General features: G+C 43.5%; 1 protein-coding gene and 1 long non-coding RNA gene across 5 annotated transcripts in view; one reads left to right on the top strand and one right to left on the bottom strand.

Moving 5' to 3' along the window:
- Positions 1-523: 523 nt before the first annotated feature.
- LOC140907541 (uncharacterized) lies at positions 524-5,812 on the bottom strand. Its single transcript, XR_012157523.1, has 3 exons — positions 5,524-5,812; positions 4,640-4,784; positions 524-741 (listed from the first exon to the last, which is right to left on the bottom strand). It is a non-coding gene; the product is annotated as an uncharacterized LOC140907541 (long non-coding RNA).
- Positions 5,555-12,911, top strand: part of KLHL7 (kelch like family member 7) — a 49,365-nt gene continuing 42,008 nt past the window's right edge. For 2 of the 4 annotated variants that reach the window (XR_012157519.2, XM_073333725.2), the window contains exon 1: positions 5,555-6,181. Coding sequence is in view for 1 of the 4 variants with exons in the window: in XM_073333725.2 (XP_073189826.1) it covers positions 6,062-6,181 (120 nt within the window). In the remaining 3 variants the exon portion in view is untranslated. The remainder of the gene's footprint in view (positions 6,182-12,911) is intronic. The other 2 variants (XR_012157521.2, XR_012157520.2) reach the window with 2 other exon arrangements.

Below are 12,911 nucleotides of genomic sequence, written 5' to 3'. Positions count from 1 at the left end.
GAAGTCATTACAACTTACAATGTTGTTTTTGTAGGGGTGGGTACAGGGAAGTTGATTGGTTTAGCAGTATGGATGGTAGATGACACTGATATTTATCCTTCCTCAGAGAGTGAACAAGCTAACTTTAAGAAAGGTCTTGAACTAGCTAATACACTAACAAAACCAAACAAAAACGTTTAATCTAAGTCAAACTCCTATGATAGAGAGGACAATGTGTAATAAGTACTATTACAGCAATAACTTCACCACACCCATCAGCTGGTTGATCAAAAGGTCAGCCAAGCAAGAGTAAGGGTTTTTTCCTCCTTTTGTATAGTTTTATCTGTTCCCATAAGGAGATTATTTTCAGAATATTTACATGGATTTGTCATAGTTGCCTCCCTTGGGTGGCCCTGAGAAGAAGTTATTCCACAACAAGCTAGAACAGGAATGTAGTCAGTTACAAGAAGAGCACTGCTTGACTGAACATACATACTGAACTGTCAGAGAGAAGCCGACAACTTAACAATTGATATCAGTCACTGGAACTTTAATAAGAGTGTTTCTTCTGACTGTTCACCAGGCTCTTGATTTAAATTGGGGCTAAAAAACAAAGTGGTTCACATAGTCTGAACACAAATCACTTCCTCTCTCAGATAATCAGGCTGGAATTGCATGGTATCTCATTGTCACAAACGCACTAGTTCTCCCAGTCAACCATGGAGTCTTCCAGGAAAGACAAAGTGAACAAAACTTGAATACCTAGTGTAAAAAGAAAGAAGGGAAAAATTAAATACAGGTGTTCCTGCTACATTATGAAGAAGCAAAAGAGGGCACGAACCCACTTTTCCCCCACACCGAGGTCATTTTTACAACTCCAGAGCTATATAAACAGCTAGAACCAACTTCAGTTGCAAACTGCAGCTCAGATTGCTGTAGCAGAAAAGCAGTTCCCCTTTTTCTTTGGTCACAGACTCATGAGCTATAATTGCGTAGGAAGAAAACTAAGGAACTATTTCTGCAAGAAAAAGGAAATAGAAGTGTAGAACAAAGAGTTCTACAGCACTAAAAACAGGCAATAAGTCATTTATTCAAGGTAACAATGAAACACCCATTCAAGACAAGCCATTAGAAAAACTTTTAATAACAAATTGTGCAAGAAGGAGTATGCCAGTTCAACCAAGAAACATTGTTCAAATACAAATCCCCTTAGATCTCAACACAGTTCAGAAAGGATCAAGAGAGATGGGGCAATGATTTTTCATGGGGAGAGAAAGTTGCCACCCATCAACAACCTGCTCCCACAAAGACTGCTGTGCAATTTTTGATATTTTTAAATGTGCCTGTGCTCAGGCAGCCACTTCCTAAGCACCTCCTCATGGCCTCAGGTGGCTTTACAGCATTCTGCCTCAGTTTTCCCTCCCCAGGGTCTTTTCTCTCTCCCAGGAATTCACAGGGCTCAGCTCTCCAGCGAGGTCAACATCAGAGTTCCATTCCCTTTCAGGGTAACAAAAGTCCCAACAAAGAAGTTCTTTTGCCCCACTTGGGCTCATCAGCTTGTCTTCTGGCCTCCCTGCTGTGGGACAGAGCCCTAACTCCTAGGTTGCTTCCCTAAATCCCTCTCATAATCTCAGCCTTTCTAGGCTGATTTAGATGTTTCTACAATGCTATGGATTAGAGGTTATTGGAGTAACCAAACAATGTACACTTAAACATTTCAGGATACACAAGAATAATGCACAAACCTGTTTAGCAGCATTAGTTGAAAGCTCAAAATGTAACATGATGCAGTTCTTAAAACTGCTCTGAAAAAGATGTCATTTGTGCCAGTCCAACTACTTTCCCACCCAATCCTGTGAATAAAATACTCTTTTGGGAGGATCTAAACGTCTCTTATAACCTCAAAAAGAAAAGGAGTACTTGTGGCACCTCAATTTATTTGAGCATAAGCTTTTGTGAGCTACAGCTGAGCTGTAGCTCACAAAAAGTTATGCTCAAATAAATTGGTTAGTCTCTAAGGTGCCACAAGTCCTCCTTTTCTTTTTGCGAATACAGACTAACACGGCTGTTACTCTGAAACCTGTCTTATAACCTCAGTTTGTGGATTGGAGTATAAGACATAATTAATGTTTGTACAGGGCTTTGAAAACATAATGTGCCATACCAGTGCTAAGTATTATGATAAAATTATCTTAATTTGCATAATATACTAATTTACACTGCAAGTTGCCTATTTCTTTTTCAGCTAAATTATCTGACAATAATTTCTTATTTTTGTATGGCTAACTCTATCACTTCTACCATTTCCAATCAACACGACCAGCACAACGCTTACATGATGAGGATCTATTGTGCTGAATGTCCATGGTCACATTGTACAGCTTTATTCCAGGCCTCTGAAAGCTTCATAGGGTTATCACTGATCTGGTGCAGCCAGGTTAATCGCTGAAGACTGCAGCTGCTACCAGCCTGTGGCTGGACAATGTCCCCTCCTGACCTCAAGTGTGATCTTCTGGGCTCAATTTGCGAGCACTTTATCTCCGATGGGGGCTACATAACCAAAAAGTGCCTGCCGGTGGTGACAAATTATTTCTATCCTCTCAAGGGCAGTTCTCAATAATATCTCCCTATTACTGATAAAATCAAACCATCTTATGCCCTGTAATTGCCGCTACCAATGCATATAAAATGCCTCCAGCCTCCTGATGAATTCTTTAAGCAATGTCCATGTTTCAGATCCATATAAGAAGATTGGAAGTACACAGGTATTCTTCCACACCCCACGCCAAAATTCTGAATAAAAGACTTTCCATGGGTGCCTTATGTTGTACTCTTTCCCACGTTCCTCTTAAGACTGAAAACCCTACTCACATCATGAAATCTAGGCCTTGGCACACATTTTTTTCTTCATGAAAAAATGCCCCCCTTGTCTTTTAGTTTACTTTTATATGGAAAATGTTGCTATCTGGTTTTCATCAAAAGAGGAAGATGGAATCCATGAAGATCCATCTGTTTCTGATGCATTCCAGCTACTAACTTCCCTGTGTTCAGCTGTAAATATAAAACTAATCTCTTTGATTTATGGTAGGTTGTCTTCAATACATTATATACACACACAAAGCTCACTATGAACTAATAAAGCTATTTCTCCTGGTGGCTGGAAAGGAAGGAAGAGACAGAGATTGTTGTTTCTATTTTTAAATACTCTTCAGGCACTCAGACACTATGTTGATACAGGCCATATAAGTACTTAGATCGGGGTGGACAAACTACAGCCTGGGTGCCGCATCCAGCCCTCCAGACGTTTTAATCCGGCCCTCAAGTTCCCACCAGTGAGCAGGGTCCAGGGCTTGTCCCACTCCAGTGCTCCAGCTGGGGAGCGGGGTCAGCCCTGCTCCATGCGTGCCGTGGCTCCACATGGCTCCCAGAAGCAGCGGCATGTCCCCCCTCCTGCTCCTACCTGTAGGGGCAGCCAGAGGGCTCCGCACACTGCCCCCGCCCCAAGCACGGCCCCTGCAGCTCCCATTGGCCGGGAACCACGGCCAATGGGAGCTCCAGGGGCAGCGCCTGCGGACAGGGCAACGCGCAGAGCGGTCTGGCTGCGCCTCTAAGTAGGAGCTGGACGGAGGACATACCGCTGCTTCCGGGAGCTGCTTGAGGTAAGCGCTGCCCGGAGCCTGCCCGGGCCCCAACCCTGATCCCTTTCCTGCCCTCCAAACTCCTCGGTCCCAGCCCGGAGCCCCAGCCTGCACCCCCAACCCCTCATCCCCAGCCTCACCCCACAGCCCATACCCCCAGCCAGAGCCCTCAGCCCCTCCCACACCCCCAACCCCCAATTTTGTGAGGATTCATGGTCCTCCATACAATTTCCATACCCGATGTAGCCGTCAGGCCAAAAAGTTTGCCCAACTCTTGTGAGCTGTTTCAATAAGATTTCAGCCCACAATGGTGGAAATCTTGTGAGTTTAATTGATCTAGGGTTCTCCTCCACCACGAATGGCCACTATCACCAAGATCAGCTGCTCTTATGAGATTTCCACCATTTAGGACTAAATATTGGAAGAATAGCTGTTCTTGTGGATCCCAACTAGAAAATAGGCCTCTTTTGGTTTTGTTTATGTTCTGAAACTAAAATTTTACAGGTAGGTTTGGATCTGTACACCCTGGAATTTGAAAGGGGGATTCAAGATCTCAGTTTTGTTCCATTTGTAACATAATTGCCAGGATAAACTTGGGATGGCAGACTCAACATGGCAATGATATTATATGTACATTTCTTTTTTCTGTTTTTAAAATGTATTAGATAAAAGGAAAAGCCAGGTAATATCCCTGTCACTATCTTATCCTAGGGTGACCACCTACTGATAAATGAAATAAAGGATAAATGTATTAAAATACCAAATCTGATTTCTATAGTATAATATAGATTTCTATACAAAATAGTTTGTGTGCTACAAAGTCACACACGATTATTGCTGCAGCACAGGACAAAGTACATCATATAGTGACTTAGTATAGGATAAGGGTATTAGGCACCAAATATAGTACGTTCCTTAAACTAAAAGACAAAAGGTCATATATAAATCCCTTTCTCCTACAGATCACAGGGTTACTCAGTTATAAAACCTTGGCAGCACAGAATTAAAAGTAGAGCACTTACAAATCAAAGTGGGACTATCCTCTAGATAAAAGCTGTATCCTGCCAGTTTCAACCCCAACACCCAGATTTTCACTGATTCAAGAAGTCTAGCTGCTTCCGTTGCATCAAAAAACTCCAGAGTCCAATGCATCCTGGCATAACAATGCTGCAAAAACTTGGAACAGTTAGATTTTGTACCATGGTACTTTGAGATCTGTTTTCTTCTGGTGGATTAGGACATGCTGCATATCTATGTACTAAACTGAGATGCTAAAACTGGGGGAAGGGATAGTTATGCGGCCAAAATTAGCCATACCAGCAGAATACAAACACCAAATTGAAGTTAAATGTAAAAGGATGTGCTCAAATCCAGATTTTTTTTTGGCGGACTAGTCTAAAATTTGGCAGGATGCAGGCATTCATGGTATTATTGTTCCGGGATATATCAGAATTTTTGTTTAAGTGCAAGAACAGCAGCTACACTTGTTCTCAGTCTCTGGCGGGCGAATGGGATTGTGACCACAGAGCGGCTGGTTCCGTTTTGCAGTGGGGCGGTGCCCGTATGACCTGGGCTGGATTGAGGCCAAGCAGCGACTAGTTGTTTCCTCCATAAAAGGGAAGGGGATGGGGGCGGGGGACACAGGGACAAAGCCCGCCAGGAACCAGTTTTTACTTTTCCCCCTAAACAATGCATGCCTCCGAAGCGCTGCAGCTGGCAGCTCGGATAACACAGTAAAAGACGGGGGGTTTGCACAGCCCTGTTCCCCTCTGCAAAGCACCGACGCGCGCGCACCCACCCACCGTGGGGTCCTCCCAGCACCTTCAGCCGTGCGCGTGCGCACTGCGCACTTAATTCAACCCTCCTCCCCCGCCCGTTAATAAACCAATCACGTGACCCGTTCCACCTCCTTGTCCTCGTCGTTTGTTTGTTTGGCTCCAGAACGCCGGTGAGGGTAGGAGGAACACGAGAGATAGACCCCGCGCCGTTCTATGACGTCAGTGTGCGCCAGGCCGCTCCCTCCGCCCTGTTTGGGCATGATGTAGGAGCTTCTCCGGGAGCTCGTGTTCTATCGGTAGAACGCTGGCGGCTGATGTGTCGCGCGCCCCCACTATCCCCGGAGCGCTGCAGTCCGCGGGCCCCAGGCTGCGTTCCCAGGCGTCTGCACTAGGGGCTGGTTGGCCCTGCGGCTTCTTCTGGGGTCTGATCAGCCCTGCTCCTCCGGCTGCCGCGGCAGGTGATTGCCCAGGTGACTCGCCGTGCTGGCTGCTTGGTTGCAGAAGCAGCAGGAGGTTCTGCAGTGCGTGGTTGCGCAGCCTACTCGTCCGTCTGGGATCTTGGTTAGGGCAGTTTGGTGTGTTATAATTGGCCTCCTTTGGCTGCTGTGCATGGGCCTGTGTGGGTCCTGCCAGCCTTTGTTTTCTTGGTGGTGAGAGGAGGGGAGCATGGCAGCCTCTGGGTCGGAAAAAAGCAACAAGAAGAAAACAGAGAAGAAACTTGCAGCCCGAGAAGAAGCGAAACTGCTGGCGAGCTTTATGGGAGTCATGAATACCATGCGAAAACAGGTAGGGCAGGAGATACAGCTGAAGAAGTAGAACGTCCTGTGTTCTCTCGCTGTTCGTGGTGAAATCTGCCCTAGGAGCCAATATCCAGTGTCTAGTAGGCAACTTAATCATCTCCCAGTCTTAGTAAACTGATCTACATTAACCTCAAGTTTCCCAGTAATCATAGTTAGAACATGTCCTCATTAGTCCTGTCCTTTGTTTTTGGTTGCATATGTGGGTTTCTACTGAGTAAGCACCGGAAACTGTAACCAAGTAATCTACACGAGATCTGAATTCTTGTTCCCATTTTACAAGTATGCAAGTAGTTTTCCCAAGGGCACACATCTGGTCAGATGTTGAACCCAGGAATCTTGCTATCCTACCTGTATTCACTAGACAATCCAACTTTGTTTGATCTTTAATAGATGAGATGTCTCCATGTCTATAGGGTGGTTGCCTAAGACAACTTTCAGTGTTCTTGTGTTAAACCAATATCTGCTCTTAAATATTTTAATAGGGGTAATTCACCAATTCAGAGTTTGAGCCAGCCAAAGCTAGTTTTTCAACTAGGCTTCAGTATCCTTTATTAAACGACTATGTTCATATAGAATAAACTAAAAATCTTGTGGAGCATCTAAAAATCTTTTAGGGATGGACAATTTAATCCTTGCACATGCTTTGGGCATTCTAAAAATAATAAATAGCTGCTGACATACTTATGTGCTGTGGCACAATGAGCATCCTCCTGTGTTGAAAGTTCAGTTATTGTTATGCAGTGCTTGTTGCTGAAAAGAAAACAGGAAAAGTTATTGCAGTGGATCCACTTTCTTATCTGAGGACTTCTCCGCACTGAGCCAAAAAGTCAAGTTTGAGTAGAGGGCTGAGTTATTTCAGGTTGAAACTGTACTAACACAAAACACTTTTTCAGGTTTCAGAGTAACAGCCGTGTTAGTCTGTATTTGCAAAAAGAAAATGAGTACTTGTGGCACCTTAGAGACTAACCAATTTATTTGAGCATAAGCTTTCGTGAGCTACAGCTCACTTCATCGGATGCATTCCTTGAAGTGAGCTGTAGCTCACGAAAGCTTATGCTCAAATAAATTGGTTAGTCTCTAAGGTGCCACAAGTACTCCTTTCCTTTTTGCGAACCCTTTTTCAGAGACTGTTGGAATTGAGGTGGACATGCACAATCAAGATTTTATGCTTGGTGTAGGTGGAATAGGTGTTGAGTGTGTTTTAAAATGTATTCTCCCAATGTGGAGGAGAAATATGCCTCTTCTCAACTGAATCAGTTGAGACTCTGATAGAATTCTAGGTGGCAACCCTGCAAAATGTTGTTTTTTGTGCTACATGTCTGCTCTGACTGCTTACCTAAGAAGCCCATGCTTGTGTTTATAGCCTGGTAGGTAGCTACTGAGTTTACCTCTGTTCTTTTGAATTGCTGAATGCTGGCGCTAGATTTGTCTTCAGGTTGATCAGCCTCCTTGGCCAATAGCCTTTTGGGTATCCAGGCTGGCTGTCACTTGATGAACATTGTCCAAAATCATGACTCTGGAAGTGGCTTTCAGACAAAATGGCAGAATTCAAGAAGTGCCAGTCACTACTGGAAAAAGATTAAATTATTGCAGGTTTGGTCCAAGAGCATCCAGGATAACCAAAATGACTTCCTGATGCAAAGGAAGACCTATTTCTTTTTTAATGTGAGGAAGCGAATCATAGAATAGAAATGTAGGACTGGAAGAGATCTTGATAGGTCATCTAGTCCAGTCCCCTGCACTGAGGCAGGATTAAGTTTTAACTATAGAGCCCTGCAAATCGGTGGATATCCGTGGACCAAGTTTGCAGATAGCGGATCGGATGCGGATACAAATTTTGTATCCGTGCAGAGCTCTAATTATCTATATTGGGGTAGTCAATTATTTTTTGTCAAGGTCCACATTATTTTGGTCAAGTTAAACCCAAGGTCCAGACTCCAGAGACAATAATAATAAAAATGATAATAATAAATAAATAAATAAATGATTTCAGGGTCCGTTCAAAAGCATTTGGCAATGTGGATTTGGCCCGCGGTCTGCCTGTTGACTACCCCAATATAGACCATCCCGGACAGGTATTTGTCTAATCCATTCTTAAAAACCTCCTGTGACAGAGATTCCACAATCTCCCTAGGTAAATTGTTCCAGTGGTTAATCACCCTTATAATTAGGAAGTTTTTCTTAACATCTAACCTAAATCTCCCTTGCTGCAATTTAATCCAATTACTACTTGTGCTGTCCTCAGAGGTTAAGGAGAACAATTTATCATCCTCTTCCTTGTAACAACCTTTTATTTACTTCAGAACTGTTATGTCTCCCCTTAATCTTCTCTTCTCCAGACTAAACAAATCCAATTTTTTTTCAATCTTTCCTCATAGGTCATGTTTTCTAGACCTTTAATCATTTTTACTGCTTCTCCTCTGGACTTTCTCCAATTTGTCCACAACTTTACCCAAGTGTGGTGCCCAGAAGTGGACACAATACTCCAGATGAGGCCTCTCGTGTCTTGCTTACAACACTTCTGCTAATACATCCTGGAATGATGTTTGGGTTTTTTTGCGGCAGTATTACATTGTTGACTCATATTTAATTTGGAATTCACTATGACCCCCAGATCTTTTTCTACAGTACTCTTTCCCAAGCAGTCATTTCCAAGTTTGTACATGTGCAGTTGATTATTCCTTCCTATGTGTAGTTCTTTCCATTTGTCCTTTTTTAATTTCAGCCTGTTTAATTCAGACCATTACTCCAGTTTGTCAAGATTATTTTGAATTCTAATCCTGTCCTCCAAAGTTCTTGCAATCCCTCCCAGTGGGATACCATCCACAAACTTTATAGGTGTACTCTCTATGCCATTCTCTCTATGCCATTATCCAAATTATCTATGAAGATATTGAATAGAACTGAACCCAGGACAGATCCCTCTGGGACCTCACTCAACATGCTCTGGCAGTTCGATCGTGAACCATTGATAATTACTCTCTGAATTTAGTTTTCCAGTCAGTTGTGCACCCACCTTACAGTAGGTTTGTGTATATATTTCTCTAGTCTGTTTATGAGAAGACAGCCTTACTAAAATTGAGATATGGCATCAACTGCTTTCCCTCCATCCACAAGGCTTGTTACCCTGTCAAAGAAGGATATTAGGTGGTTTAACATGATTTGTTCTTGACAAATCCGTATTAACTGTTACTTGTTTCTTATTTTCTTCTTGGTGCTTACAAGTTGATGGTTTGTTTGTTTTATTTTCTCTATTATTTTATGGGTACTGCAGTTAAGATGGCTGGTCTATAATTCCCTGGGTTGGTCTTATTCTCATTTTTCTAGATAGGTACTATATTTGCCCTTTTCCAGTCCTCTGGTATCTCTCCCATCCCATCCTCCATGAGTTCTCAAAGATAATAATTAGTGGCTCAGAGATCTCTTCAGCCAGTTCATTAAGTATTCTAGGGTGTCAGAGTAACAGCCATGTTAGTCTGTATTCGCAAAAAGAAAAGGAGTACTTGTGGCACCTTAGAGACTAACCAATTTATTTGAGCATAAGCTTTCGTGAGCTACAGCTCACTTCATCGGATGCATACTGTGGAAAGTGTAGAAGATCTTTTTATACGCACAAAGCATGAAAAAATACCTCCCCCCACCTCACTCTCCTGCTGGTAATAGCTCATCTAAAGTGATCACTCTCCTTACAATGTGCATGATAATGAAGTTGGGCCATTTCCAGCACAAATCCAGGTTTTCTACCCCCCCCCCCCCCAAACCCACTCTCCTTATCTATAAGCTATTACCAACAGGAGAGTGGGTGTGGGGGGGAGAGAGAACCTGGATTTGTGCTGGAAATGGCCCAACTTGATTATCATGCACATTGTAAGGAGAGTGATCACTTTAGATGAGCTATTACCAGCAGGAGAGTGAGGTGGGGGGAGGTATTTTTTCATGCTTTGTGCGTATAAAAAGATCTTCTACACTTTCCACAATATGCATCTGATGAAGTGAGCTGTAGCTCACGAAAGCTTATGCTCAAATAAACTGGTTAGTCTTTAAGGTGCCACAAGTCCTCCTTTTTCTTTATTCTAGGGTGTGTTTCATCAGACCCTGCGGACCTGAAGACATCTAACTTGTCCAGGGGCTTGTCTACGCTGGCACTTTACAGCGCTGCAACTTTTTCGCTCAGGTGTGAAAACACACACACACACACACCCACACCCCCCCGCCCCCGAGTGCTGCAAGTTTCAGCGCTGTTAAGTGCCAGTGTAGACGGTGCACAAGCGCTGGTAGCTATTCCCCTTGTGGACATGGTTTTTTAGCGCACTGGGAGAGCTCTTTCCCAGCTCTGTGCCGCGTCTACACAAGCCACGTTAAAGCGCTGCTGGAGCAATGCTTTAACCTTGCTAGTGAAGACGTGCCCTAAGTAATTCTTAATTTGTGGGGTTTTTTTTCCTATTTTTGCCTCAGATCCCACCCAATTTATGCCGATGTTCACTCTTAGTCATCCAATCACTGCTAACCTTTTTGGTGAAATCTGAAACAAAGCAGGCATTTAAGACTTAGGCCATCAATGCATTTTCTAGGGGAACATAAATCAGCGTTCACATCCCACTCCTCATCAGTACCCCCAACCCAGGGAAGCCAACCAGCGGACCAAATTTGTCGATGAATCCTGGTCACATGCCTCCTGAGGCACATTGTGCATATGCTAGGACTATGTTTTCTGTAATTCTCTCCCTCCTCACTAAGTAATGGGCCTACATTGACCCTGGTCTTCCTCTTGCTTCTCATGTATTTGTAAAATGCTTTCTTGTTACACTTTATATCCCTACGTAGTTTAACCTTGTTTTGTGCCATGGCCTTTCCAGTGTTATCCCTATATGCTTGTGGTGATGTTTTATATTCATCCTTTGTAATTTGATCTAGTTTCTACTTCTGGTATGACTCTTTTAAGTTACAGGTCATTGAAGATCTCCTGGTTAAGCCAGCACAATGTCTTACCATACTTCCTGTCTTTCCTATGCAATGGGATAGTTTGCTTGTGTGCCCTTAATGTCTCTTTAAAAAACTGCCAACTCTGTTTAAAATAACCAGCCAATTCCACAAAAGCTAACTTAATTCTAGGATTCAGGTGCCATTGAGGATAGAGGCCAAAACCACAGCTGACTCAACAACCAGAGGTAGTGTGGTGACTGGAACTGGGGCATGAACAGCCCTTTGGCTAGGTGTTGTGCAGTACTATGTTTACTAATAGAAAGTATACTCCTCCAGCATGAACCTCCCTAAAGGTCCAATCCAGCTCCCACTGATTTATATGGGAGTTGGATCACTCCCCAGGTTGCCAATAACTGACATCAGGCTAGTGAATCAATTAACTTTTGGCCTTCACATCTTTCCCACTGTCCCTTTCTGTTCCCCTTCGCCCATCATCTGTGTGTTACTGTGGTGGGCCAGAAGTTATGAATTGATGTTGTAGAAGTCAGGGTTTTTTTTCCACACTACACTTGTTTTTTCCAAATAACCAAAAAAAAAAAAAAAAAAGCTTGCTTAAATGGAGGCTATATGCTGAGTTCTGGTACTCAATGCAAATTGAATTAATATGTTCAGCAAACCAGTCCTGCTTCGTAGGCAGACTAAAAGTATTGTATCTGGTTGTCCACATGTATGCTTTTGTTTGTTTTCATTTGGATAAACCATTTTTCAGTGTCTTACCTTCAAGTCCATAATTCAGAGGATGTGCCTTTCAGTTCTGATAATGTAGTACAGGTGGAGAGCATCTGGTATTAAAGTGGCTTTTATTGTTTATGTAGAGTGCCATTCACTCACAGCACCAATTTGAGGCCACTGAATGGTGCTATCCCTTGTTTGTAAGCAATTTGTGGCAGGGAACGTTTTCTCAATACATGTGCATCAGGGATCTCAAACTCACAGGCCATCTGTGGCCCACAAACCTCCCCAATGCCCTCAAAATAGTATCTGGGGTTGGGGAGGAGGGAGTTTGGGAACCACTGATGTAGAAGGTATTCAGGGTTAAGTTAGGAAAGTAGGTGGAGCCAAAGAAAATGAAATGCACATGTGCGGCAAGACGAGGGGCTAGTCTACACTGGCAATGTTAAAGCACGGCAGCACTTTAACGTGGCTTGTGTGATCGCAGCACAGCGTCCACACACCTCCACAAGGGGCGTAGCTACCAGCACTGGTGCACTGTCTACCCTGGCGCTTTACAGCGCTGAAACTTGCTGCGCTCAGGGGGGTGTTTTTTCACACCCCTGAGCGAGAAAGATGCAGATCTGTAAATTGCCAGTGTAGACAAGCCCTAAGGCTCTGTTGAAATGTGGATTTGCTCTGTATTTTCACAGTAATTTGATGGCTCAAGGGAAATGTTGTGGTCATTGAACCTGAGCTGCACCCATGCACTGTAAGTTCAAACCCTATCCTTGTCAGAAATCTCTATGCATGTTGCCACTGTTGTCTCTTTCAAGGTGGCTTATATATTTTTGGGAAATAAGCCCTAAGTAGTACAGCTAATTTAGAAGGGGTTCTAACTTTTCTGGGAAGTGTGTCTCGTTGCTCTTCCACATGTGAGCTGGCAACTGGGGGACTCTATCCCTCTGTGGAGGTCTAAGCCCGTTCTCCCTGCCCTGAGGTGTAACTATTGTCTGATGCTCAGAACCACTGAGTGGGAATGAATGTGTGTGGAAATATTTCTCCTCCCATAAAACTACCAA

This window comes from Lepidochelys kempii, chromosome 2 (genome assembly GCF_965140285.1).
Source record: "Lepidochelys kempii isolate rLepKem1 chromosome 2, rLepKem1.hap1, whole genome shotgun sequence".
Taxonomy (NCBI): domain Eukaryota; kingdom Metazoa; phylum Chordata; order Testudines; family Cheloniidae; genus Lepidochelys; species Lepidochelys kempii.
Note: the sequence above shows the minus strand (reverse complement) of the source record. Positions and strands in the feature narration are given on the sequence as shown.